General features: G+C 41.6%; 2 protein-coding genes across 16 annotated transcripts in view; one reads left to right on the forward strand and one right to left on the reverse strand.

The window, feature by feature from the left end:
* The window catches only part of LOC112455117 (probable beta-hexosaminidase fdl), a 38,944-nt gene that overhangs the window by 9,829 nt on the left and 5,857 nt on the right, over positions 1 to 23,258 (forward strand). For 2 of the 10 annotated variants that reach the window (XM_025016836.1, XM_025016837.1), the window contains exons 2-4: positions 9,460 to 9,516; positions 20,217 to 20,360; positions 20,899 to 21,000. In XM_025016836.1, coding sequence (XP_024872604.1) covers positions 20,227 to 20,360; positions 20,899 to 21,000 — 236 coding nt within the window. In that variant the 5' untranslated portion in view covers positions 9,460 to 9,516; positions 20,217 to 20,226. Of the gene's footprint in view, positions 1 to 9,459; positions 9,517 to 15,572; positions 15,599 to 15,630; positions 15,672 to 17,616; positions 17,735 to 17,759; positions 17,988 to 18,100; positions 18,330 to 19,510; positions 20,007 to 20,216; positions 20,361 to 20,898; positions 21,001 to 23,258 lie in introns of those variants that run through there. The other 8 variants (XM_025016835.1, XM_025016830.1, XM_025016831.1 and 5 more) reach the window with 8 other exon arrangements.
* LOC112455119 lies at positions 1,123 to 17,374 on the reverse strand. Of its 6 annotated transcripts, none has more exons than XM_025016849.1 (5): positions 16,946 to 17,374; positions 7,089 to 7,256; positions 5,524 to 6,157; positions 4,003 to 4,141; positions 1,123 to 2,888 (listed from the first exon to the last, which is right to left on the reverse strand). In XM_025016849.1, the coding sequence occupies exons 3-5, from the start codon at positions 5,697 to 5,699 to the stop codon at positions 2,574 to 2,576; spliced, it is 630 nt and encodes a 209-aa protein (XP_024872617.1). In that variant the 5' UTR covers positions 5,700 to 6,157; positions 7,089 to 7,256; positions 16,946 to 17,374; the 3' UTR covers positions 1,123 to 2,573. The 6 variants fall into 6 exon arrangements, with proteins under 6 accessions (XP_024872617.1, XP_024872611.1, XP_024872614.1 ...); XM_025016843.1 differs by having other exon boundaries at positions 4,003 to 4,153; XM_025016846.1 differs by having other exon boundaries at positions 4,003 to 4,153; positions 7,089 to 7,269.

Genomic DNA, 23,258 nt, shown 5'->3' on the forward strand with positions numbered 1-23,258 from the left:
GTATTTTATTTCGTCATGATATATCTCACAAACGTGATCTCATCGCATATATCAGTCAATCTCCATGCACGAGATCGAGATGACATATGAGTGAGTTAACAGGATACTCCACTTCCTGCCACTTCCTTGAATGTTAATAATAGATTGTTTCATTACTTCGGGTATTTCCAATACTATACGAGTTCCTTTTAACAAAAATACCAAAGTGGCTCTCGAATTAATTAAATCTGCAATATGAGAAATTAAAAATGGATCGTATTAAGCGAGTCGTGCCGTTAAAAATGGATAATGGATTAGCCGAGATTTCTTCGTACAATATTACCGTGCACGTCTTGTAAAATGTAATTATTTTAAGATTACGGCACAATTTTGTACAACCAACGCTGATTGGGGCCAGATAATCTCCCTCCTCCTTCAACCGTATCTTTCTAACTGTACGTAAATAATAATTTTGTCATGGAAAAATTTTACATAAATAATAGCGAACGCGGCAAACGCTAATGGATCACTCGTCTACTAAATTAAGACTCTTTTACCGTGTAATTCACGTTGCCGCTTCGTGCTTCGTAAATATCCAGCTCTTGGCAAAAGCATTACATTTTATCGCCAGGTTTTAGCCGGCTCGATAAAACACTCGCCTGATAAGGTGCCTTTTCGAGCAAACATTTTTTTCTCTCGATATCAAGGTTATCGCTTTTTCTCGAGGATCTCTTGTTGCTACTAATTGTTATTGCCGTCGTAATTAAGCATTCGCAAAGAAGGCCAACAAAACGATTCAACCGTGAATGCTGCACGCGATACCAAACATAGTTAGACTTACGTAAACGAGATATCTGTGTTTCTTAATATTAATTGTCGCGTAATATTAATTCTTACTGCGATTGCATTTGGAGGAAATTAAAAAAAGTTCTTAGCGTTTGCGTAAAAAAAGAAACTCGAGCGTTCATAAAGCGCAAAATCTGACGTTTGTAAGCTCGAATCGAATTGATGTACGTTCGAGTCGGGCATCGAAACCACTTCCTTCATCGATATAATACTTTTACTACTTAATATTCATGCGGTCGACGCAGTAATAAATCATCATTGCGGCTGTTGTCCGGTGCACGCGCTTAAAAATGCACATTGAATGCACATAGCTATTTATTTACATATTCATCTATCGTACAGAGGGAAAGTTCTACGTAAAATGATACGTTTTGAAGCGTTTTCCTAGCGAAAACGTATAATACATAAATTCCGCGCGATGTCGTGCGCCCATTACGCCAAGATATCATTTACGTTATAGCGATGCGCATTGTTTATTCAAACGGAAACTGTAATCTAACGGTGCCGCGTTCGTCTGTCCGCTCTTGCTCTCTTAAACTAATGACCGACCGGGAAAAATATGCCGTTAAGTATTCTCCTCCTTAACATCTATAAAATGTAATTACCTGCGAAATTAGGTCTTTCTGCTCACTGCCTGCGGCCGCGACTTACATATATTATACCTTACGACTTACGTATATACCGTTTTCACATACCGCCGACATTAACTTGGGCTATATTTCGGCGCATTTTATGTTTTCTCTAAATTTCTTGGAGTGGGAATATTGCCACTCCAGTGAGATTTCACTTTTTTGGAGTGGCAGTATTCCCACTCTAAGAAATTTAGAGAGTTCGAAATCGATACCTACATATTTCTACGACGCGTTCTTACCTATATTTAAAATATTACCGACACACATTTAATCATAGAGATCATCAAAAAATAGAAAAGTCTTTTAGATATTGCATCTTCCAAAAATTTTCTTATTATGTCGCGTCGCTGAAACTCTCGGAGTTTTTACGTGTCGTTTTACTTAGGCAAGATAGAAGGAAAAACAGTACGTACTTTCGAGAAATTGCTTCGTCGCTTTTCTTTCATCTTGTCTTCCGTTTACACACGTTTCACAAAAAGGATGTATGTTCAGGCACTTTATCTTTGGTGGCTTTTCATTCTAACATTAAGAATTACTTGGAATCTTTCAACAAGGCAAGAGGAAAACAATATTCCAAAATTTTTAGAATATTTTTGATATAACGCACAATGTGTCTCTCTCTCTTATTTTTCATTAACTCCAAAAATAAATTCTCATTTAAAACTCCTTTCTCTTCTCTTTTCATCTCTTTGATTAAAATTATCCCGTACTTTTTACGCATTTTAATTCAAGCGCGAGAGAAAAATAGTTCCTTAACATTTTTCAAAAAAATTGCGCTAGAAATGTTTCTCACACTTTGTCTTTTGGTTCACAAATCTACTTGGAAAATTTGCTCAGCCGTCTGTGTCTCTTCTTTCCTCTTCCATTTCCTCGATTAAAAATCAATCTCAGCTCCTTGCGCCGTGTGGAACGACGGTCGACGACGTTCTTTCTTTCACAGATGCTATCGCGAGACTTGACTTCGGCTATCGTCCACAGCCGAGTCAGTCCACCTTGTCGATTATGGAATATTGCCTCGATATCCATGACTCGGCGTTTCATCTAGGAGCTCTGGAAATTTTCACGATTGGAAATCCGCGATCGAAGTGGTTCTAGCGGCGGCCCCTTATCCACTCCTTAAACGTAGCCGTCAGCTTCTAATTTTAGGGCGGCTTCGTACGAAGGTAAGCCCTGATCGTCCCTCGGGATATCCTCCCGCTTGTTGATCCTGTTGGCCTCCGACTCGGTGGGCAAGCTGCTTATCGGGGGCGAGATAATACTGCCGGGATCGTCAGACTCGTCCTTCTTGTCGGTCGGCGAGGGCAGTGCCCGAGGGTCGAAGATGAGGCTTTCGTAGGCCGGCGGCGGGCCCGAAGTCACGGGGCATGGCGGAAGAGACGTGGGCACTCCCTCTTCTTGATGAACCTGAGACGTTGCCGATCTCTCGATGCACTGTTGAAAGAAATGGAATCGTTAAACCAATAACTATGAAATACTGGAATAAAATATTAGGAATAAAAAATGAATATGTAAAAATCCAAAATGAATGACGCATCAATAGCTCGTCCACATAATAAGGACGGATGCTTTCATCTTTCATATTTTTTAAATCTGTGTATTATATCTTAAGCATGATGACATAGATGTAGATCTACTGTTCTTTGCATATAACATTTATTTTTTTATTTGTTTAATGTTTTATTATGATTGATAATATTGCGCTTTATTTCTCGTTCCTTTTATCTCGTTTCTTGTATCACGTCGCGTCTGTATTCGAGACGGTCGCTATAGGTCTGAAGGTGCGAAGTATGCACGTTGTCGCATTGCGGCGAGCAATTTCCAGCCGATGTTTCTCGCGCTCGTGTGCCTTTACGTGTAACGCGAGGGCGTGGTTTCCGCAAGATACGCGAATTTTTATTTAATTGCGGGCGTATATAACCACAAAGGTGAGCGACTGCGAGAGGTTGCGTAAAAGGTCGGCATGTGGAAATAAGCGAGTCGCGGTGCGCGCGTTATTATGTCGAGTGTAAGTGGTATATGATTCAAGAGTAGTTTCATGTAACATTACGCATCAGGATATACCTCAGATCTGGCGAAAAATATTTTTGGAACTGCAATGTAAATGCCCCAGATCTGAGAGATATCCTGCGAGATCTCGTTATAAAGATCTTTTTACATCATCGGGGAAATAAAAGACTTCCCGTGGACTGAATGTTAGACGTGTAGGTAAACGGTTACATGTCGATAAATTTCGGATTGACAATTTATATGATTGGATTTAAAATTTATTTTAATCATCAGCAGATATGGAATTTTTTTTAAATGTTGCTGTTATTATTAAGAAAGACAATATAAAAATTAAAATATTTTACATATAAAATATATTTAAGATTTTTTATATATCTCTCTCAATTTCAATAGTTTATTTACTTAACGATTTTATACAGCTAGAGAAAGGTCAGTATGCTATTTATAAAGAGCGATAGACATCTTATGATGATTTATGTCTGTCGAGAAATTGGATATCTGCGATTAGAGTGATCTTTCGATCGAAAATGTTGCTTACGTGCGTGTCCATGGTGAAGACTTCTAGACTGTGAATGTCCGGCTCGGCTCTCCAATATTGCGAGTACTCCTGCGGTCGATGCTTCCGGACGTTTTTGTGACAGCAGTAGCATATGAGCACGACCATCATGATCACACCGCTGATCATGGCGCTAAAAGCGAACCAATATAGACGATGTTTAGACGGTGCTTTTTGTGCTGGGAGGTGCCCGTATACGCCCGCCCGAGGAAAAAAGCGTGGCTGCCATAAAGGGCGGGCGACTGGTGAAAAAGTGAGCGTGCTGCGGTTTTCCCTCCGGAGGGAGCAGAAATTTTTAAACGCGGCGAAGTACAAAACGGTCACTTTTAACACCTGCTGCATTTTGACGGGTCAACTTTTTATAGCGATTTAATAAAAGAAAAGAACTGCATTAAAAAATACACTCAGAGAAATGGACAGTTTGTTCAAAAATTAACAAATGGATAATCCGATATTTTTAGTCGAAATTATGAAAAGCCGATCGAGATTAGAATAATGTCCAATCAATCATTGATAATTGATCGGCTTTTCATAATTCCGATTAAAAATATCGGATTATCCATTTGTTAATTTTTGAACGAATTGTCCATTTATATATAGATGTACCCTTATATATATTTTGACAGGTGTTAATTCGAAAGATAACGTTCTTCTTCGTTTTATACGTGTATAGAATTTTATTGCGGTAGATAATTTAAAAAATAAATATCTTGTCATCGAAATGTATGCGTAATGCATATATGCATAATGCATCGTTACCAGTGTAATTGCGATAACCATTTGATTAACATTTATTTATCATAAATCTTCTTATCTTAAATTTCTAATAAAGTAACTTGAGACAAGAATTCATTACTCACTGATTTAATAATGGCACTTTAAATTTTTCTGCATTTCTATTGAAAGTTCTCCGTCTCCTCGAATCCCGAATTCAATTTTACTTTGCGGAACATTTATTATCAAACTCCGTGAATATGTTTTGCAAATTTTTGGGACGCAAATAGTTAAAATTAATTTATGTAATGTTCCTTTTATTTATGTATCATGCCAATATAAATTTTATGTTGATATATTTGTGAGTTTAAGATAGACATTTTTACGAAAACTATCGTAGGATTTTTGTAACGAGGAAAAGTTTCAAATTTCAAAGAGAGCAACGTTATCTTTCTTCAGAGCTATCAAGTTTGCCAAGTTTTGACTCACAGATCGAATCTCTCATGCTGCTCCACGCGGAACAACCATTGAATTTTCAACCACCGGATATCTAAATCTAAGCAATTGAGTACTTTTGAGTGGTGTCTCGTACATGCAACGATCTATTTGACGTACAGGATACGATCCGTCGGAGGATTAAAGGACCAGGGCGGGTGGTGCGAGAACGACGCGCGTCTCTTTTCAAAGAGCTCGGGATTAGGCGTGTTCGCCGTGAGATATCTTCCGCCTACATTTTGCGAGCGGTGGCTGTCGGAGCGCATCTGTCCGGCCGGCGCGGTTGTTACTCACCCGCCAAGAAGGATGTTAACATTGCCGTGCAGATCCGCGTCGAAGCGGCCGCTCCTGCTGGTCGACGAGGAGCCGTTATGCTCCGGCGGGGCGTTACTCGCATCCCCGTAAGCGTTGCTGCCGTTATGATAGCCGTGGGCCCTCTGCACCGCGGCCATCACCGCTATCTTTTGCATTATCTTATTCTCGCCGTCCCGCACGTCGTCGATGCTAATCCTGTCTCCGCCCGATTTTCGCAAATAGCATTGGATCGCGGCTAATTGGCGCTTGGCGCCGGTGAGATTAATTTATTTTTTCCCCTTTTCCCTCTTTAGAGCTGTAGCTATTTCTCGAATCGCCCCGTTAGGCTCGTCAGAGTGATCTCGTGGATCGAGGTCGACGCGATGATCACGCGTTGCACATGCCATGCTACTGTCGATCGTTATCGCACGCGAAGATCGGAAGAATCTCGATCATCCGTGCCGCTCCGCCGTTGCGATCGTCTCGAAAAGGAATGTATCGTTTCCGGAAACGCCTCTCGGAAAAGCCCATCGGATGCAAGCCTCTCTCCTTTCCCCCCCGAGCACGATCGACTTCGCATTACGACCGGTTAGATCGCTCGGGGGGATCCTCGTAGCCAAATCGCACCTCAGACCTGGAAATATGCAGGATGTTCGTCTTCAATTTTCGTGTCGTTTCGCATACCGCAATTTTTAAATTGTGACCACGTATATTTCTTAATCTGTTAATTGTTGCGAAAGAGATTCTCTAAATTAATATTCGAATTGTTATTCTATAATTGTCTTATGATGTAATTTAAATATTAATATCTTAATTGTTATCTTATTACAAATAATGCTAAGCACACACATTAGTTGGATCTTATCTTAATATTTACATATATCAATGGATAAATTAAATTGAACAATGACTTTCTAACCCACTTTCTTAAAAGCTCGAGAAAATCAATTTTGTACTTGAGGACATAAATTTTAGATTAATCCTCTTTGCGTTTTGAAAAAAGTGTTTATTGTTATTACACTGTTGCACGGAGATATGCTTGCAAAAAGATTCGTAAGAAAATGGTAGCGCACAACTTCTTTCTCAATCTTAAAGATTGGATCATTTTTTACGAGCTTGCCTTACATTCTCGTTTGTTTTTGCTAAATGAATATACAATATATACAGAGAGAAAAATTCTTACGTTGTATTTTTTTTTATATTGCAGTATTACAGTTAGACATGACAGGAATAGGCATTTAAACCGATTGAATTTAATTAGCAGAAAAGAATTAGTAAATTCGAATTCGACTCGGCGCGACGCCGACAGACATCGCGGTTGTTGGCCGCGTGTATTGTTGTTTCCGTCTAGCGGTGCGCTTCGACCGTTAAACGGAGACACTTTCGCACTGCGTTTCCGTTACAGCTGATAAAATCCCGGATCGCGTCGCGTCGCGTCGCGCGTCGCCGGCAGCGTGATTTCGCGCGAGACGCCTTTTTACGGAGTCGAGTCGCGCTCACGTCGCGACGCGGTTCACACGGAATTCCAACGCTCCAAATTGAATTTCTCATTGTACAATACTCACGTAGAGCCGTAGCTCCCGCCTGGCCGAAGGCTCGGCTTCACGGACACCCGTCGACGGTTTCGCTCGCGCGTGAGACGCGCGTGTCATTGTTGCTCCAGGCAGGTCGGATCTCGGCTCCGATAGCCGTCAGGATAACTGTCGCTTCTTGCCGCTGCCTGATCGCGCGATCTGCAAATAATATCTAATTGTGGATTTTTTTTTACTAATCGATCCCACACGTCACATTTTACGCGAAGGAATTTATAATATATCTTTCGATATACCTAGGAAATTGTGTATATTTTCTCGAATCATATTGAAATAATTTATCTCTGTCCCTTTATGACGTTTACGGCTTGAGAAAATAATTTATTATAGTCCGTCTAGTTTCGGTGAGTAAGTACGTCTAATATGAGCCGCTTCGTATTTCCAGTTGCTAATTGAGTTATCAACTTTGACGCGATCTATCATTTTCTCAGCGGGAACATTAAATGTTTACTTATAAGAATTTTGAACTCGTTGTGTAAACCTCAGAACATTTCAGAGCAAGAACGCACGCGAGAGACTGTTTCCCGTTTGATGGTGGAAACATATCCTGGAATTGATAAAATAAATAAGTAATACCGATGCGACTTCCCATCGGCGCTGTTTATATTTGCTGATTTCGTAGCAATAATTGAAAAAGCAAATATTGCCGGAATATTCCACAAGGAGAATATTCCCCTGGAATCCTTCCACTTTCGAGGCGGCGGTCGATATTAATTTTGAGCCGCCCGGTGCGATAGTTAATTTCAAGGATAATCTACTTGATGTTAATTTATTAGACCGCGGGAAAGAGTCGATATTTCATGTGGACATGCGCATGCAGCAAACATTTTTCTCTTCGACGAGAAGAAAATTTCAAACCTTATCAAAGATATTCACCGACAAAAAAGAATTCTTTAAACGAGTACGCGTTTCGAATTGTTATTCTATAATTATCCCACAATTTTAATATTATTTTAGTTATTACATTTTCATGGACATAATACTGGTTAAGAAGTTCTCGTATACCGTTCGCTTCGAGGCTTGGTGCTCGAATATCGATTCGCCAACATTGTAACGTGAACTTTAACTTTTTTTAAAACTTGCCAATTCCTTGTGTCTACCGCCGCTACAGCGTGAAACCGCCGTAGAGTCGGTAAACGCGTCGATCCAGTTTTTTTTTCCTCTCTCTGGGCGCAACGCGCGAACTTTCCGTATTTTTGTTTTTTACGTGCTTGAGAGGGACGAAATTGCATGTGAGGGTGGTTGGAAAATTTGCAACCGTTTCCTCGTTCCGTCTCGCGTTACCCCGCGATACATTTTTCTTTCTTTTTTCCCCTTTCTTCGTTCGTTCCTAGCGGTATTCGCGTTTTTACATGGCGCGTTAATGAAGCTGCAACCGGACGCGGTAACGCACGAAGTAAAAACTTGCGTAAAAAGATTTACCGCCTCGCGAGTACTTATCTCTTAATAAAGTTCAATTGCGATTTCGTTCGCTTGGGTAACTTTTACTAAGGATATTGCATAAAGATCATAAGTCGATTATATTTAGCCTTTTATTAAAATAGTTTGCCTTGAGATAAGCTAATATTATACCTTGCGCTATTTTTTGTTTAAGCTAGTCTGGAACTAATGTAATAAGTGTTCGAAATATTTCGTATCACAAATAAATGTATAATAACAAAACGTAGGAATTAACTCTGTATCGTTTTTCTTAGATTAATTTCGAATATGCAATTGATATCATAATTACTCGATAACTTGATATTAAATTAATTATAATATATTTGATGTTATAACATTACACGAATATTGAATGTAATTTCGAAATATATCAAAACAAGTTAAAAAAATTGACAATTGAAACATTTTTAATTGTATAAAATTTAATTATTGAAAATTTATCATTTTTGCCTAATATTATAGATAGGTTATATTTTTTTATTTAATCAGATTATATCAAGTTATTACGTTATTAATTGCTTAATTGAACTCAATCTATCAGGGAGAAAAGAGATAAAGCCCAATTTACTTCGACGTAGTTCATTTTAGTCGATAATGAGTACAGCCCATACGATGACATCGTGCGTCCCTTTATATGACGTGACGGATTAAAATCAATAACGGTTATTAAACTTATGCCTTCGGCCGTTGCAGGGCATAGATGCATGAAAGACGATATAACTCGTAAAATCCACTGGTAACTTATTGCGTTGCGTTGAATTTTAAGTAATTTTTGACTGTGTCTAAATTGACACTGAAAATGTATATGAAGCAGCATGAATATACATATTCAAGAAACGAGATTGCTGTTTGAAAACTTTGTCTTTCGAGACTCTACAATGGGAATGTATGTCGCCTGTTGCAGATTCGCGCAAATGAAGGACGTTAGATGAGGAAGTTTGCGAGACCGTCTGAATTGCAGGTAAGTCTATAACGCAAAGTCATATGAATAATCTCTCGAGCATAGTGCGTAGTATTATTTAATTGCCTCGTGAGATTTTATCTGTGTATATACGTTGATTCGTAACACGAACATTCACAAAACGCAAAGTATATTTTATTCCTAGATTTTATTTTTGTTTTAATTAATAATAGTTTGTAAATAAATGAATAATATTGATGTTATATTGTACAAATTGTTTTGATCATTTTATTTGCAATTTGCAATTTAATTTTTGAAAAGCGTTGAATGATATACATAACATTGTAATTTTTCATCGTGTATTACATCATAAAATCTCTGTATTATGAAATCACGATGACAATTTGTCGCGTTGCATTAATTTTTCGATGCGCGTTCAATATTCACTTAATCGGGTAGAAAATTTCCACTTGACCACGCTGTTTTTGCCCGAAGCGAAACTAATTGATGTCTCATTAAAAGAAGTATTCAATTACGTTTAATACTAGCTCAACATTGTATCGATCTAATCAACTGTTATGGCAACCTATCTTCTACCTCATTTGGATCTAGAGTTGCCGACTATCCAGCTGCCCATTTAATCTAATCAACCACCCGTCTACCTGCTCACAATTATCTCAGGAGGTCACGGCGTCACGCGATATACCACCCGATGTTAACTTTATTTAAGTTTACCCATCGTAGCATCTCGAAATAGCGTTATCACGTTATCGTATTTTCCCAAATGCTCGTTGTCTATAGATTTCTTATCTGCGAGATATCGGCGAACAAGAATTTAATTCAAATCAGTTTAATTTGACAATCACTCGATATTCAATTGCGCAATCATCATTGCTGAATTGATGCAATCAATGTTTTTATCTGTATGACGATTAAGCCGTTGAATAGAGATAGTTGTGGAGGCTATTTATAACCAGAGGTCCTCCAACTTTCCTCGCTTTCTAATTCATGAAGTGTCAACGTTGCATTTATGAACGTTTCAATTGGGCTTGCTTGCTAATCGACGACCTTGGCTTACATCAACTACGTTGAACTGGGCAACGTATAGGAGCGTGATAGTCTCACGGCATAGTTATGCTTTGTCCGTCGTGACGTGTATCTGCCGACTAAATCTTTCAAAGAGATTATAATTACTCAAGGTCGTCGAAATCTCTCGATATTGATTGCAGCGTTTTGACGATTTGCGTATCATAATCTGTGATAACGATACAAATGCGAGAACCTTTCAGTTCTTTTTTGCATTCTTCGTTCAGTCAGTATTATCTTTCTCTTAAAAATCATTTTGCACAAGTAACTTTGCATTATGGTATAAGTAAATAGAAGGAAGAGGCAATTATTATCGCTCAAAAATCTTGTTACATGTCTTACATCGTTAAGCACCGTATTATTATATACATTAGTCGTACGGTAAATATGATTTTAGACGGTGTTGCTTTCCGAGATATGTCGAGGCATCTGCCGAGTACTCGTATTAATCGTGGCGCATTTGTAACGCATCCGTGCTTCTGATCCACTTCTTCCCAGGTCGAGCCGCACGCCCCAGTGCGTTCTTGTTGCATTTGCAGACGGGCTCTCGACAGAATCTCTAGAACCCATCATTAATATTATTCGAATAATCTTACGGCTATCGTATCAACCTCGATTTCCCAACGCCGATCAGGAAGACGTTCCATAGGTTTTTTTTTTTTTACTAATTGGACTAACGAGACGTCGATCGTTGTTTTCATCCAGAAGGATATCTATAAATCTCCTGATGATAAACGGAAAGCGATGTTCTCAATTATTCGCGATTTCCGTCAATTATTCACCTTTTTTTGTCTTTCCGGAGAGATAAGCCATCAACGCCAACCGTAATTGGAGTCTCCTCTTCCAAATAAAGCCCGTTATACGTCTCACGGGCCGCTTCGTTTCTTGGCGACGCGAACCGGCGACATTCAGCGTTAGCCGGACTAAAGCGGCAACCGCACAAGTTTCTATACCTTCGCAACTTTTCCGAAGGCCGACTTCGGAACTCTTCGAATTATTCACCGGAATGCCCCCGTACGCCGACGACAAACGCGGATTCGTGCACGGGCGAGAGCTGCGACCCCATTTTTGTCTTCTGGATTCCGAGCCGAATTATTCCGCGATATCCTCGCGTTATCGCGACTCGCGCGCGTGTCGATTACTCGTTTTGCTCGCGAGCATGTTGGGCGACAGCGACATCGCGACGTGACGGTTGTCGTCGACGCCCCGTCACATACTTTTACAACACGCCGTTACTACACCTGGTGGGATCGATGTCGGTGACTAAAACATCTAGAACACGCCGGGTATTACGGGTATTACGTACGTAATGCCACCGTTCTGCGTCGCCACCTAAACTTGCCTTTACATATTGTATAGTCGTGTTATAGGACGTGATAATCCAGAAGGGGGGAGGGAGGGAGGGACAGCCGCATTTGTTAATTAAAATTAATTTGTGTCTCCGGCATGACGGCCATCGTCATTGCAATGATATCAGCCTTCAATCTTTAATTACTTTAATTGAATTTAATTCCCTCTTAAACTTTGCTTGACTTTTAGCTTAATCGATAAGTTCATTTTGTTTCATTTTAATTTTTATAATTTATTTAATTTAACAAATTGAATAAATTACAGCGAAATACAAGGATCGTGTAAATATTTTGTACAACGCGGGCCATCTAATTAATAGCGCGCTAATTAACGTTACGTCGGGGAACGTTTCAACGATGCAAACGAGGCATAATGTAAGTTCCGCTTAAAAAGACTAGATTTGCAGACAGATTAACTATAGAATCGCGCTTGCCGTGAAATGCAGTTTAATACATTTCTTAAAAGTTCACGAAAAGTTTCGCGGGAAGAGGGAATTGCGCTCAGTAGGGTGCGGCAGGGCTATTGGTCTTGCGAGGAAGTTCGAGCTCCACGGAATTGTCTTTCCGACTTAAGAACCTCCGTTAATTCGACTCGATTTTATGGCAATTAGACCTCGTTGAGTGGCGAAACGCCTCGAAAGCTTCTATTCAACGTTCGGAACACTTTTTCACATACGTCTATTTATAGGACGTATTAAGAGTCCCTCCCGATCTAGATTTAGATCGTAGTTTCGGGATTCCTGCTTATTCGAAAAGTATCTTTCGGTCGAAGTCGAAGTTCGTCGCGTCGGTCCTTAAAGTTTTCGTTGCCCTCGGGGACAACGAAAGTGCGAGATGTGAATAAAGGAGGGTTGTAGATAACTTGCGGGAAACCGCGCGTGTTCACGTTACCTGCAGCTCGCTAATTGGAGTCGTCATATTGCCGGTGCTCCAATTAGTTCCCCGTCGTCGTTGTAGGTACGTAACGAAAATTATGCACGCCCAGTTAACTCGCATAAATTTTGACCCCGTATCAACTTGGCGCAAGTTTAACCGGCCGAAATCAATAGCGAAATAATTTCGATACGTTTGCCGGAATGCGGTGGAATATTGCGCTTACCTCGAATACGCGATGAAATACGCCAGACTTATTGTTAGCGGTATAGTATCCCTCCGTTCTCGGCATGAAAAATTGATAAGTCTCACGGACCTCCCGATTTCCGTACGCGAGCACGGAAATCCATCGTGCGTTTTACGCTATTCCCAAATGTACAATAATTAATATTCGAGGAGAGATCGTCCGGCTATAATTGCTTCGTTGCTTTTAATTAACGCTTTTAATTAAAGCGATTAGTCGCGAGAGATGGATCAGATTACCTTGAATTAATTTAGAACGAGCGCACTCTGAGTTATTGTAAGTCTTTGTTACGGTGCATTCGTACTTGTGCATTATCGACACGTCTATCTTTCATTGGCACTCAATGTTTCACAGATTAAAATAGGATTCATTAAGTAAACAGAAATCATAGTTTCCAATTTCGAACATTATAATCTGGAATTCTAGATCATTACTCATTGCTATTGTCACCAAAATGATACGTTATCAAAATGTCTTTTTCCCAGACACTTGTTGGCTCATCGAACAAAAATCAATGAATTTAACAAACTTAAATTTTCAAGTTTCAAAATCCGTAAAATAAACAAAATTATTCTTATACGTTGTAAGTTGTAAGTATTACCATAGAATGCTCTTTCACTTGAGACTGTTTTACTGAGATCGTTCTAAATATAAATCGGTCTATAAGATAAGCAAAATTAAATCGACTTTCAAGAATCAATGATATAAACGGAATTGTGATTGCCGGTGCACTATAAAAGCGGTGCGCTATGAATGTTTTCTCACCTCAATTAAAAGTCTATCTCTCGCAATTATAGTTGGACGAAGGCGGGACTCTCAAAATCTCATAAATCCCGAATTTTACAACAAACGAGATCGCGCTCTGAAACGAACTCGTTGGCAACCTGACGTCTCGAGCCTTCTGCGTGATTGCGCGTGTATCGACTAAAAAGACGCATCGAAGGCACGTGACATACGCTGTACGCCGTATATGGCCTATGCGCTCTATATATAGAGCCGTGGGTGCCTTCGCACCGACCGACGTGCGCGCCTGGGTGGGTTCGCCCCCTTCGGCCACGCAAAACCACGTCGGCCTTTTTTCCCCATTTCTCGTATCGAACGCTCTCCGACTCGCGCGACCCGGCCGAAGTCGATCGTCACGGGATAATGCATTCTCCGGGAACAAACGCTCGCCGCGACGAGAGCGGAAAAGGGCTTTAAATGGCATCGCGACTATAGCGGGCTCGCAATTGAGGGCCCGAGATAAATATCGATCCGAGATTGCAAAGTGCAACGCGAAGGTCAAGCGGCAAGTTGAAATGCAACAAATACAACGCTACCATTCGGATTATTATACGCCGCTGCGAACGCGATCGAAGGATTCCGCGGGTTCGAAAACACGCCATCGCGAAAGCTACTTTTGCAATCAAGTAAAGCTGAAGGAAGAAACAAGAGTCTTCTTTTCCGCTTCTCCAAGATTTAATCAAGGAAAAATCTTTCTCTTGCGAATTTGAATAAATCGTTTTAATAATTTTTATTTATTTTTTTTCTATGAAAAGATGTTGGCTTTTTCTTTTCACAGTTCCTCGTGGAAAAGATGGAAATATACACACCAGGGAAAATTGGAGTCATTATATAAAGAGTTGTTTAATGATGTTTAATGAGAGTTTAATATTCTTTCTCTTACTCGGAATATTATTATTCCTGGAAGGAACGCTGCGTTTTATTTCACATTATTTAAACAATACTTAAATAACGTTAAAAATATCATATTCCTCCTGAAGCAATTTAGTATCGTTCCTACGGAATTGCTCATTAAACCGACGAGATTGGCGCTTAACTGATTTCAGAATCCATTTTGTCATTATTCAACTAAAAAGTCACATTTGTGGATACCACTTGTTTTAGGCTCATTTCAGGCTATTAATTTGAGTAATTTTAAGTTCACCATATTTTTCTCTATTTTTCGTTTATTTATGCTTATAGACAATTATTCGCTTGAACTGTTCCGTAGCAATATTTCGCGATGCGTCAGCAATGTTTACCGTTATAACCTACCCGTCGAATAGCTTTAATCGCGATAACGACGTCAGCGAATGATACCGTATCTTCCAGATTGCTCCAGATATATATATATAGATTAACTCAGCCCGCTGCCATCGTCATTGCCAACGATGTTTCGCGGTGATTAAAGTCGACAACACGTGTTACCGCGGGGCGGAATAGCGGTGCCAGTTGTGTTTTTGCCATCCGCTGTCACGACATCGAACGTCATCCCCGCGGCTTGTAACCGGCCGGGCGAAATTTTACAGCGCGAAAATTAGCATCGCCGTGACCGGGAATGTAACGACGTTTATTAAATGCCGGCGCGAGAGGATCCTTGAAGCCCCGATGACTCGCCGCGAAACGTGCGGCAGCATATCATTTTGTATAATCCAACTGCCGTGATTGTTGTGTCGACCCCCGGCGCCGCGCCGGTGTGTGTGTGTCGCGCGCTCGCGAGGAAATAATAATTTAAAGATCCTCGCGGTGGAAGCGGAGACACGCGGGACGTCGTCGTCGTGTGCGTGCGGGCGATCCGGGTTGACCATCGCCGTGCGATGTCATGTTCGTGAGTTCGTGATAGCGGCTGGATATAATAATTGTTTGCCGTCAGTAATGAGGAGGAGTAGGAGAGCGAGGAGGTGCGCATATTTCGCGAAATATCCCGATCGTCCTTAATCCGTTGGCGATATAACGCGAGAGTGGACGCTCACACGCCAACTTTCGTTAACGAGAACGATCGAACGCTAATTGTTGGGCCACTATCGATCGACGACGACCGCCATCGGCGATCTCGTTAGCTCGCGTGTGGATTAAGGTGGGACGTGTGTCCGTGAAATTGTTTACGTTCGATTGGAGCGTAATTAAATGAAACGAGTGGTGATCTACGGTGTTGTCCTATCCCCGAATATTAATAGCGGTGCCTCATAGCGTGCAAAATGTGACCTTTGTGGCTTTCACGTAGGGTGTTGATGAGGGGAGACGGGCGAAAAACGCGCCCACTTGACATTATCTGATGGTCTCCAGTTTCGTTATCTAATCGGTATCGCTTAATTCGAAGCTTGTTTTAAAGCTGGATATCTCCCCGCTCACGGAATGCTCCTATCAATTCTAATTAGGAGCGCTATTTAATATTCCACGTACTTTTTTTTGTTCTCCGCTCGACACGCGTATCTTTCAACGTGCGCTGAAAGAAAAATTACACTGTCGAGAATAAATGAAATTATCGGTGTTTTGCTCTGATAATCGAATCGGAGGCGAGGCTGGCACGAAGCACAACAACAACAATTTAACAATTTAACATATATCGTGCTTTATTAATTTATTTATTCGCCAAACGATGAAGCCGACGAACGACACGCGCTGTTAAGGACGTTCACCGGTCCTTATACTATAGAGAAAATCGAAATTCTATAGATTTTCTTGAAACTGTGAATATACGTTAATTTAGGTGTGCTTTATGCGTGGTATAAATTTCACTACCTCTTGCGGTATAAAAATTGAGATACCGAGCCTCAAAGTTTCAATTTTTACCAAAATTTAATAAAAGTTGAAACTTTGAGGCTCAGTATCTCGATTTTTATACCGCAAGAGGCACTGAAATTTATACCACGCATAAAGCACACCTAAATTAACGTATATTCCACAGTTTCAAGAAAATCTATAGAAAATCGATTTTCCCTAGTATAAGGACCGGTGAACGTCCTTAATTAAAAAGCGCGATGCGAGATCGTTTCAAGTCGTTTCTCAGATAATCGGCCCAAATTGTACCTCGGGATTGAAAATAATTTTTTTCTCGAGCTTTTTCGACGAGCAAAATCCACCCGGCAAACGTCAGCCGCACCGCACCCTTCAATTTCATTTGATACCTTGTTGACACCGTGACAGGTGTCAATTTGCCAAGCGGGAGACCGACCTTTTCTCAGTGTACAACAACGGGGGTCTAGCTGGCCCGGTCGATCGCGCGCTCGGTCTCGCCGAACAGCTTTCTCCTCGCGATACCGTTCCTCCTGGCGATCGATGAACAATCCTGGCCGGTGTCGGTCTGGCCGTCGTCTATCCGTCCGTTCGCCCTTCCTTCCGTCCTGATGCAGAGACCACCGCGACGGCGACGACGACGACGACGACGACGACGACGTCGCGTCCCGGGGTGGTCGCACGTCGACGACGGTCCCGGCTGTTCGCGTCGGGGACGAATTTCCCCGGTCCGTCCTTAGTACCGTTTCGCCGGAGACTATCGGCGGCGCGGTGGTCATGGCACGCGCGTTGCTTGGCTACGCCACGCGATTCGCGGCCAGGCACGGCATTTAGGTATAGTTCACGTGTGCTGGAAGCACACGAGCAGCAACGACGCCGCGCCGTCGCTCCCACCATCCTCGACTTCGTCGTCCCTGTCGCGTCACGCGCTCCCTCGACCCACCCTCCCTCGACTCATATAACCCACCCACCCTCATCACCGCTTCTCCCTCTTCATCACCGTTCTCGGTGTTCGCAGAGAGACAAAGAGAGAGAGAGGGAGAAAGAGAGCTTTACACCACCTTCGTACCGGCGCGACGGTAATGTTAAACCACCCGCTCGCCTAATCGCGCGAGGGTGAAATTTCGGCCAGCTGGTCGCGCGCAACGTGGTTCAGCGTGGCGTGGCGTGGTGTGTGGTGCGGTGTCAGGTCGCCAGTCTCTCGCCGCGGCCCGATGTCGTCACATAGGTATCACGATGGGATCGTATTTCGTCTGAGCAAAGTGTCGTGGCGAGATTCGATCGGATCTCCGCGGAATTGGCTTCTCGATGTGGAAACTGATAGATCCGCGTGTGTACGCCGGCGATGCGCGTCGCTTAAGTTCTTTGCGTCGCGTCGTCGATCAACCCTGTTTACGGAGAGCAAACTCCGTAACACGAAGAGAAATTGAATTGCGGAATTAAAAATTGCGCGTTCCTGTTGATGCAGCTCTTCAATCGTTGTAACTACAGTTTAGCGAAATGTTGAATTAAATGTGTCATGTGCAGTCTAGCGAAATGTAGTAATAAATATCATTTGGATTATTTTATTAACTGCGGTAGTTGTTAGTATATTTTTGTTATAATTGTTAGTATATTTTTTATTTGCCGGATGATATTTTAAACAAAGGACAAAGTTTTCACCGCATTTTTTGAACGCAGTTAATAATCGCGATTTTTTGGTTTTGCTCTGGAAATCTGCTCAATATTTTAATACCCGGCGCTTTCAGTTTTCATGTCATTTCGCGTCAATTATTTATCATACCAAACCACGTGGAGCAATAAATGTTGATATTTTTAAAAGAGTACGTATAGCACGGGATGTGTGAGAATTTCATTTCTTTGTTCATACGAGCTATTTGAGTTAATTTCCCGATCCAGAATTCTCATTTGATATCGAATAAATCTGCCACTGCCTGCGATTGATTTTTTCGAATTGTGTACTGTTCTATTTCGCTTAGCCGCTTTGGCTTCGTGCATGAATGTCATTAGAGCTGCCTATAAATGCAAAACATGTCAAGTATATGTACGAGGAATGAAAAATAGCGGCGCACGAAAATGCTCTGCGATCGGTATTGCTTTTTTCCAACAACCTGCCACAGCTCGACGTGGCTCGACATTAGGGGTCTTGATTACAGCGGAATAAATTAGCATACGGGATATTATGATTCATTTTCGTGTCGGTGGGATCGAAACCCAAAGTGCCTATTCTCGGAGTAAAGGTGCCGAGGTGCCAAGTGTTGTTTGTGTAGTAATCAGAACGCACGTTCCGTCTAGACTGCCGGATAACATTTCGAGAGGCGAACGAGCTAAGCTTAGACCTCGCCTAGGCGTCCAAGGTGTATTTCTGTGCAATTCGACAGGTGGCCCTTAGACTCGCCGCGATAAGTAGCGACACTCGATGACGCCGGTCCTCTTTACGACGCGACGAGAGTGAGGTCAGGATAAACGCTCGCGCGGCCGTCTAGAAAAACATAGTGCCCTCAATTGGTTTCTTTATTTTTGAAATATTGGTCCGCGCGCCTTTTTTTGTAAGAGAGAAGTAAAAAAATTTTCAGTGATTCTCTTATCAATAAGAAAAATTATTTATTAAATTGCATATGTTTAATATATTATTTGTTGCGTTGGATTATTATGTAAAGTTACTGTGAAGGTGTTAAATGTTGTTTGCAAACGACAATTAAATCCCCGGTGGATTTGCGATTTAATTCGGTCTGTCGCCGGAAATATCGTGAGATGTTTCGCGCCCACGCGAATTTTCTTCGCTGTACTTATTTACATTGTATTTACATTGGCGATAAACAGAACCAGATGCATCTCGACAGATCAGATCTCGAGGGATGAAGATTCGCTCGGTTTTCCGACGGAAATGTTACGCAATATCGTATAGGCGACCGACGCCTGGCAAAGGTCCATAAATCCTCTGTGTGATCATAAAGCGGAAGAGCAGGTGCTTTTACGCGCGTACATTTACGTTCGAAAACACTTTCGCCGCGGTTCTTTTTCCGTCTCTGTCGGTCCGATGAAAAATGAAAGGAACAGACGTACGACCGAGTTTCCCTCCGTGCCGCCACAGGAGAATCGCCGGAAGTACCGGGGGAAACGTTTCCTTTCGGTCGCCCGCTGTCTAATCTCGAGATATACCATATATACGTGCCGTGTATTTATGCAAATGTTGCTTTCCACGTAAATCACGCCTTATCTCTCGCGTGTCAGCATCTGGGGATCTCGCGGTAGGGACGTACACATTTACATCTTGTTACGCGTTTAGCAGTAAACGCGACATCTTATCTCCGTGTCGCAATCAGAGGAGGAAGTGCCGAAAGATAAAACGTAAAAGACACAGTTCTCTCCGAATGGAGTGGCATACGAACGCGTGCCAGTGACTTACATTTATAATGTCGAACGACTTTTATCCCCCGCGCGACTTTATCGAATCGGGCAGCTTGGCGAGCGATCGCTATTCAGCGCTGAAAATAAAGGTAACGGAACCCGCATTTTGCATTGCTAATCTCGTTTCGCCGAGTTCATTGAAATTCGATGGGCAAGCGATAAACGATCTCCAGACGCGACTCGGGACGTCACGCGTCGTCGCGTCGTCGTCCCGATTGACACACCACGCGTTATGTATATAGCGACTATCTAGCGCGAAAGCACATCCGCATGATTTTTCCCGTTTTGTTTATTTGCAGACTCGTCAGAATGGTGGGTAGCATGCCCAGCGGATGGATGAGGAGGATCCTCCTCTTCCTCGTCCTGATGACCGGTATCCTACTGATCGCCATGTACGCCCACGCTCCGCCGCTCGCATCGCTCCAGCCGTTCGCGACGCGACGGTAAGTCATTTTTTTCAATATTTTATTTTTATATTTTATTTCTATATTTTATATTTTATTTATATGCGTTGTTAATTGCCTTTCAAAACAGACAGTTCGACAAGTAAAACTTGCGAATCTTTTGACGTTCTATTGAATTGAAATAAACTCGAAATCGTAGATGCGTTAGCCCAGTATGCTTAAAAAAAGCGCGCGAACTCTCTTTGGACTCCGTTCTATTCGGTATTTCAACTATTATTTTAATATAATATATGTATGTTTAATTTAATACATGTACAATTTTTGTGAGGAGAAAGAGTTATAGAGTATTGTGAGGCAAGTCCGTGCGAAGCGCAAGATCGCTTTTTTTTTCTCTTTTTCGATTTCTATATATTTCTGTGTTTTCTGTTAACACGTACAGCCAGCGCAGGTTCCTTTGCCCGCGTTGTGTATTAATCCAGTGCCTCTTCTGATTTTCTTTTTGTTACACCGCATGTTATTTTATTTTTTATTTTGAATTTATTTCGCACTCGCAACGCGATGAAATCGTGCATCGAAGAAGACTAGAGGACTTGCAGCGCGGCTTGGTTAATTACCTGGCGGGTAATGAAACCACGATCGGACCCGGGGAACGGCTCTACGAGTATCTGGAAGAGCCTAGGTAACGGACAGCCCCTCTGACCGGGGGGTGGAATCTTATGCTAGACACGAGATGTACCGCGCATTTCTCTCACGCCTCCCATTGGAACCCCCCCCCCCCGCATCGGTTTGATCCCGCTGTGTCTGGTTCGGGGAAAAAGCATTTTTGAACAGCCCTCTCCAGTTTCATGGGGTTGCAACGTATCGAACGGCACTGTACAAAAATTCGGTTCGAATTGTCACGAACGAGGGAAATAAAATTTTAAAGTTTTATAGGAAAAAAAAATCGCGCAGTCCCTCTCGAAGTCTAAATTTTACAGAGGGACGAAACCGCGCGCTCGTATTTCAGGGCGGAATTCGATTCTTCAATTTTGCAAGGCGAAATCTGTAGCGATATCAATAAATTGTCAAGGATTTACATGTAAAATTCTATACAGTATTTGTACAAATACCAAAATCTATACATTCAACATGTCAAACTGTCGAGATTTATTTCCGATAAACCGAATTGATCGCGCTTGTTAATACCCGTCCGTTTTATTTTCGTCTTTCATTTTTTTCCCCCCGTCGAATCAGTCACGTGCCGTTTGATACCGGCAATTCGGACGTTGCTCTCCCAATTAGGAAGCTATCCAGGCATGACCTGTAACACGTCGGCCGTCTCAGTAAACGAATTCCCGCGAATGTCCTGAATTTCCGCGCGGGCACTCCCTCCCAGGTTCCTGCACCTCTCTCGCCCTCCTCGCGCGACGTCGCACCTCATTCCGACGCGCTCGCCCGTTTAATCCACTCGCCCGAGCACGCCCGTCATGCTAAACGCACGCCTCCGCCCGCTATTGTTACGCACCATTGTCCCCCATATTGCGCGGATTGTGTGCACGGTTGCTGCATTTGTCGCGACCTCGCTTTGCGCGCGCGAACCCGACTTTCCCGGCGGCCTTCAATTCCGAGCACGGGCCTCGCCTCTGCCTTCCGAGGCAGACAACAACTCGCTCGGTCGCGAAGAAGTTAAAAGAACAAATTTTGTTGTTTTGCTTTCACCCTCATCCACGTAACGATTTCTAGCGCGAAATACAACCAATTCTCCAATTTGTAGCTTTTATTGCATCGCGAATCGGTGTAAATATCCGTCGCTCCGCTCGCGTTTCCCTTTCGAATTTCATCGGGTCACTCATTTTTCAGCCTTTCCTGAAAATCGAGGCTACTCGTTCATTTTTTCCATTCTTCCACCTCGGGCAGACGTTATTCCGTTCCCATGATTCGCCAGCTATTTTCTTGGGTGCTTTTCTTCGTTCGGCAAACATCAAGCTTCCCTCTTCTTCCTTCGCTTTTCTAATTCGAACGATGCCGACGATATCGCTTTTTGCACTTTTACTCCTCTTGCCGTTGTAATGTGCTTTTAATTTGCCAAAGGTACGATATTATCAGTTTGACCGACATACGAAACAAGTCGTGGAAGGTGTAGATCTGATCTTTTTTTTCCTACCAAAATAGATGGACTATCATGGTTCGCTTTCTTAATTTATAAAACTGTTTGCTTGTATATTATGAGACGAATTACTCTAACAATACAACAATGTTTATTTTAATTTATTATTGAATATTTAGTTAATAATTTCTTTAATATCTGTTTTTTTATTAAGATAAAAACATATCTACGTTTAATGTTCACATTAAATACTTCACAAGAAAGTGATATTTAACTTTTTGTGATTTTTTTCTATAGTTAGTCATTTATATTAATTACTTATGACGTTGTTAAGCTGATTTGTTAATTTCTTTTATTTGCTTCTGCGTTTAAATGTTGCATAAATTGCTATTATTTAAGCAATGATTTAATTATTAAGTATACGATATATATATATATATATATATATATATATATATATGATTGTAATATTTTTATAGAAATACAATATGTAGAGAGAGATCACTAACTGCGACATACTATTGTCAATCGCCATTTCAATCTTGCAAAATGGAATTCTGAGATAAAATCGCATGTTGTCTCCTTGAATGTACCTGTCATTTTTAACATTTTCTACATTTCAATTGCGAGACAGATGTCTGTTGAATCGCTTGAAAGAAGGAACATGATCGCAATTCGTGATACGACGAACAGTTGGAATACTTGGATGTGCATGTATTTGAGAATTTATTAAAGCAAAGGTATTTCTTTTAAAAAAACAGATTTGTCGAATTTCGATCTAAAAGAATCAATATTCCACAGTCGTACCACAGATTGCCAGATTAAAGCATCCTGTACATTAAAATGCTGCT

This window comes from Temnothorax curvispinosus, unplaced genomic scaffold (assembly GCF_003070985.1).
Source record: "Temnothorax curvispinosus isolate PA1 unplaced genomic scaffold, ASM307098v1 QBEX01005835.1, whole genome shotgun sequence".
Taxonomy (NCBI): domain Eukaryota; kingdom Metazoa; phylum Arthropoda; class Insecta; order Hymenoptera; family Formicidae; genus Temnothorax; species Temnothorax curvispinosus.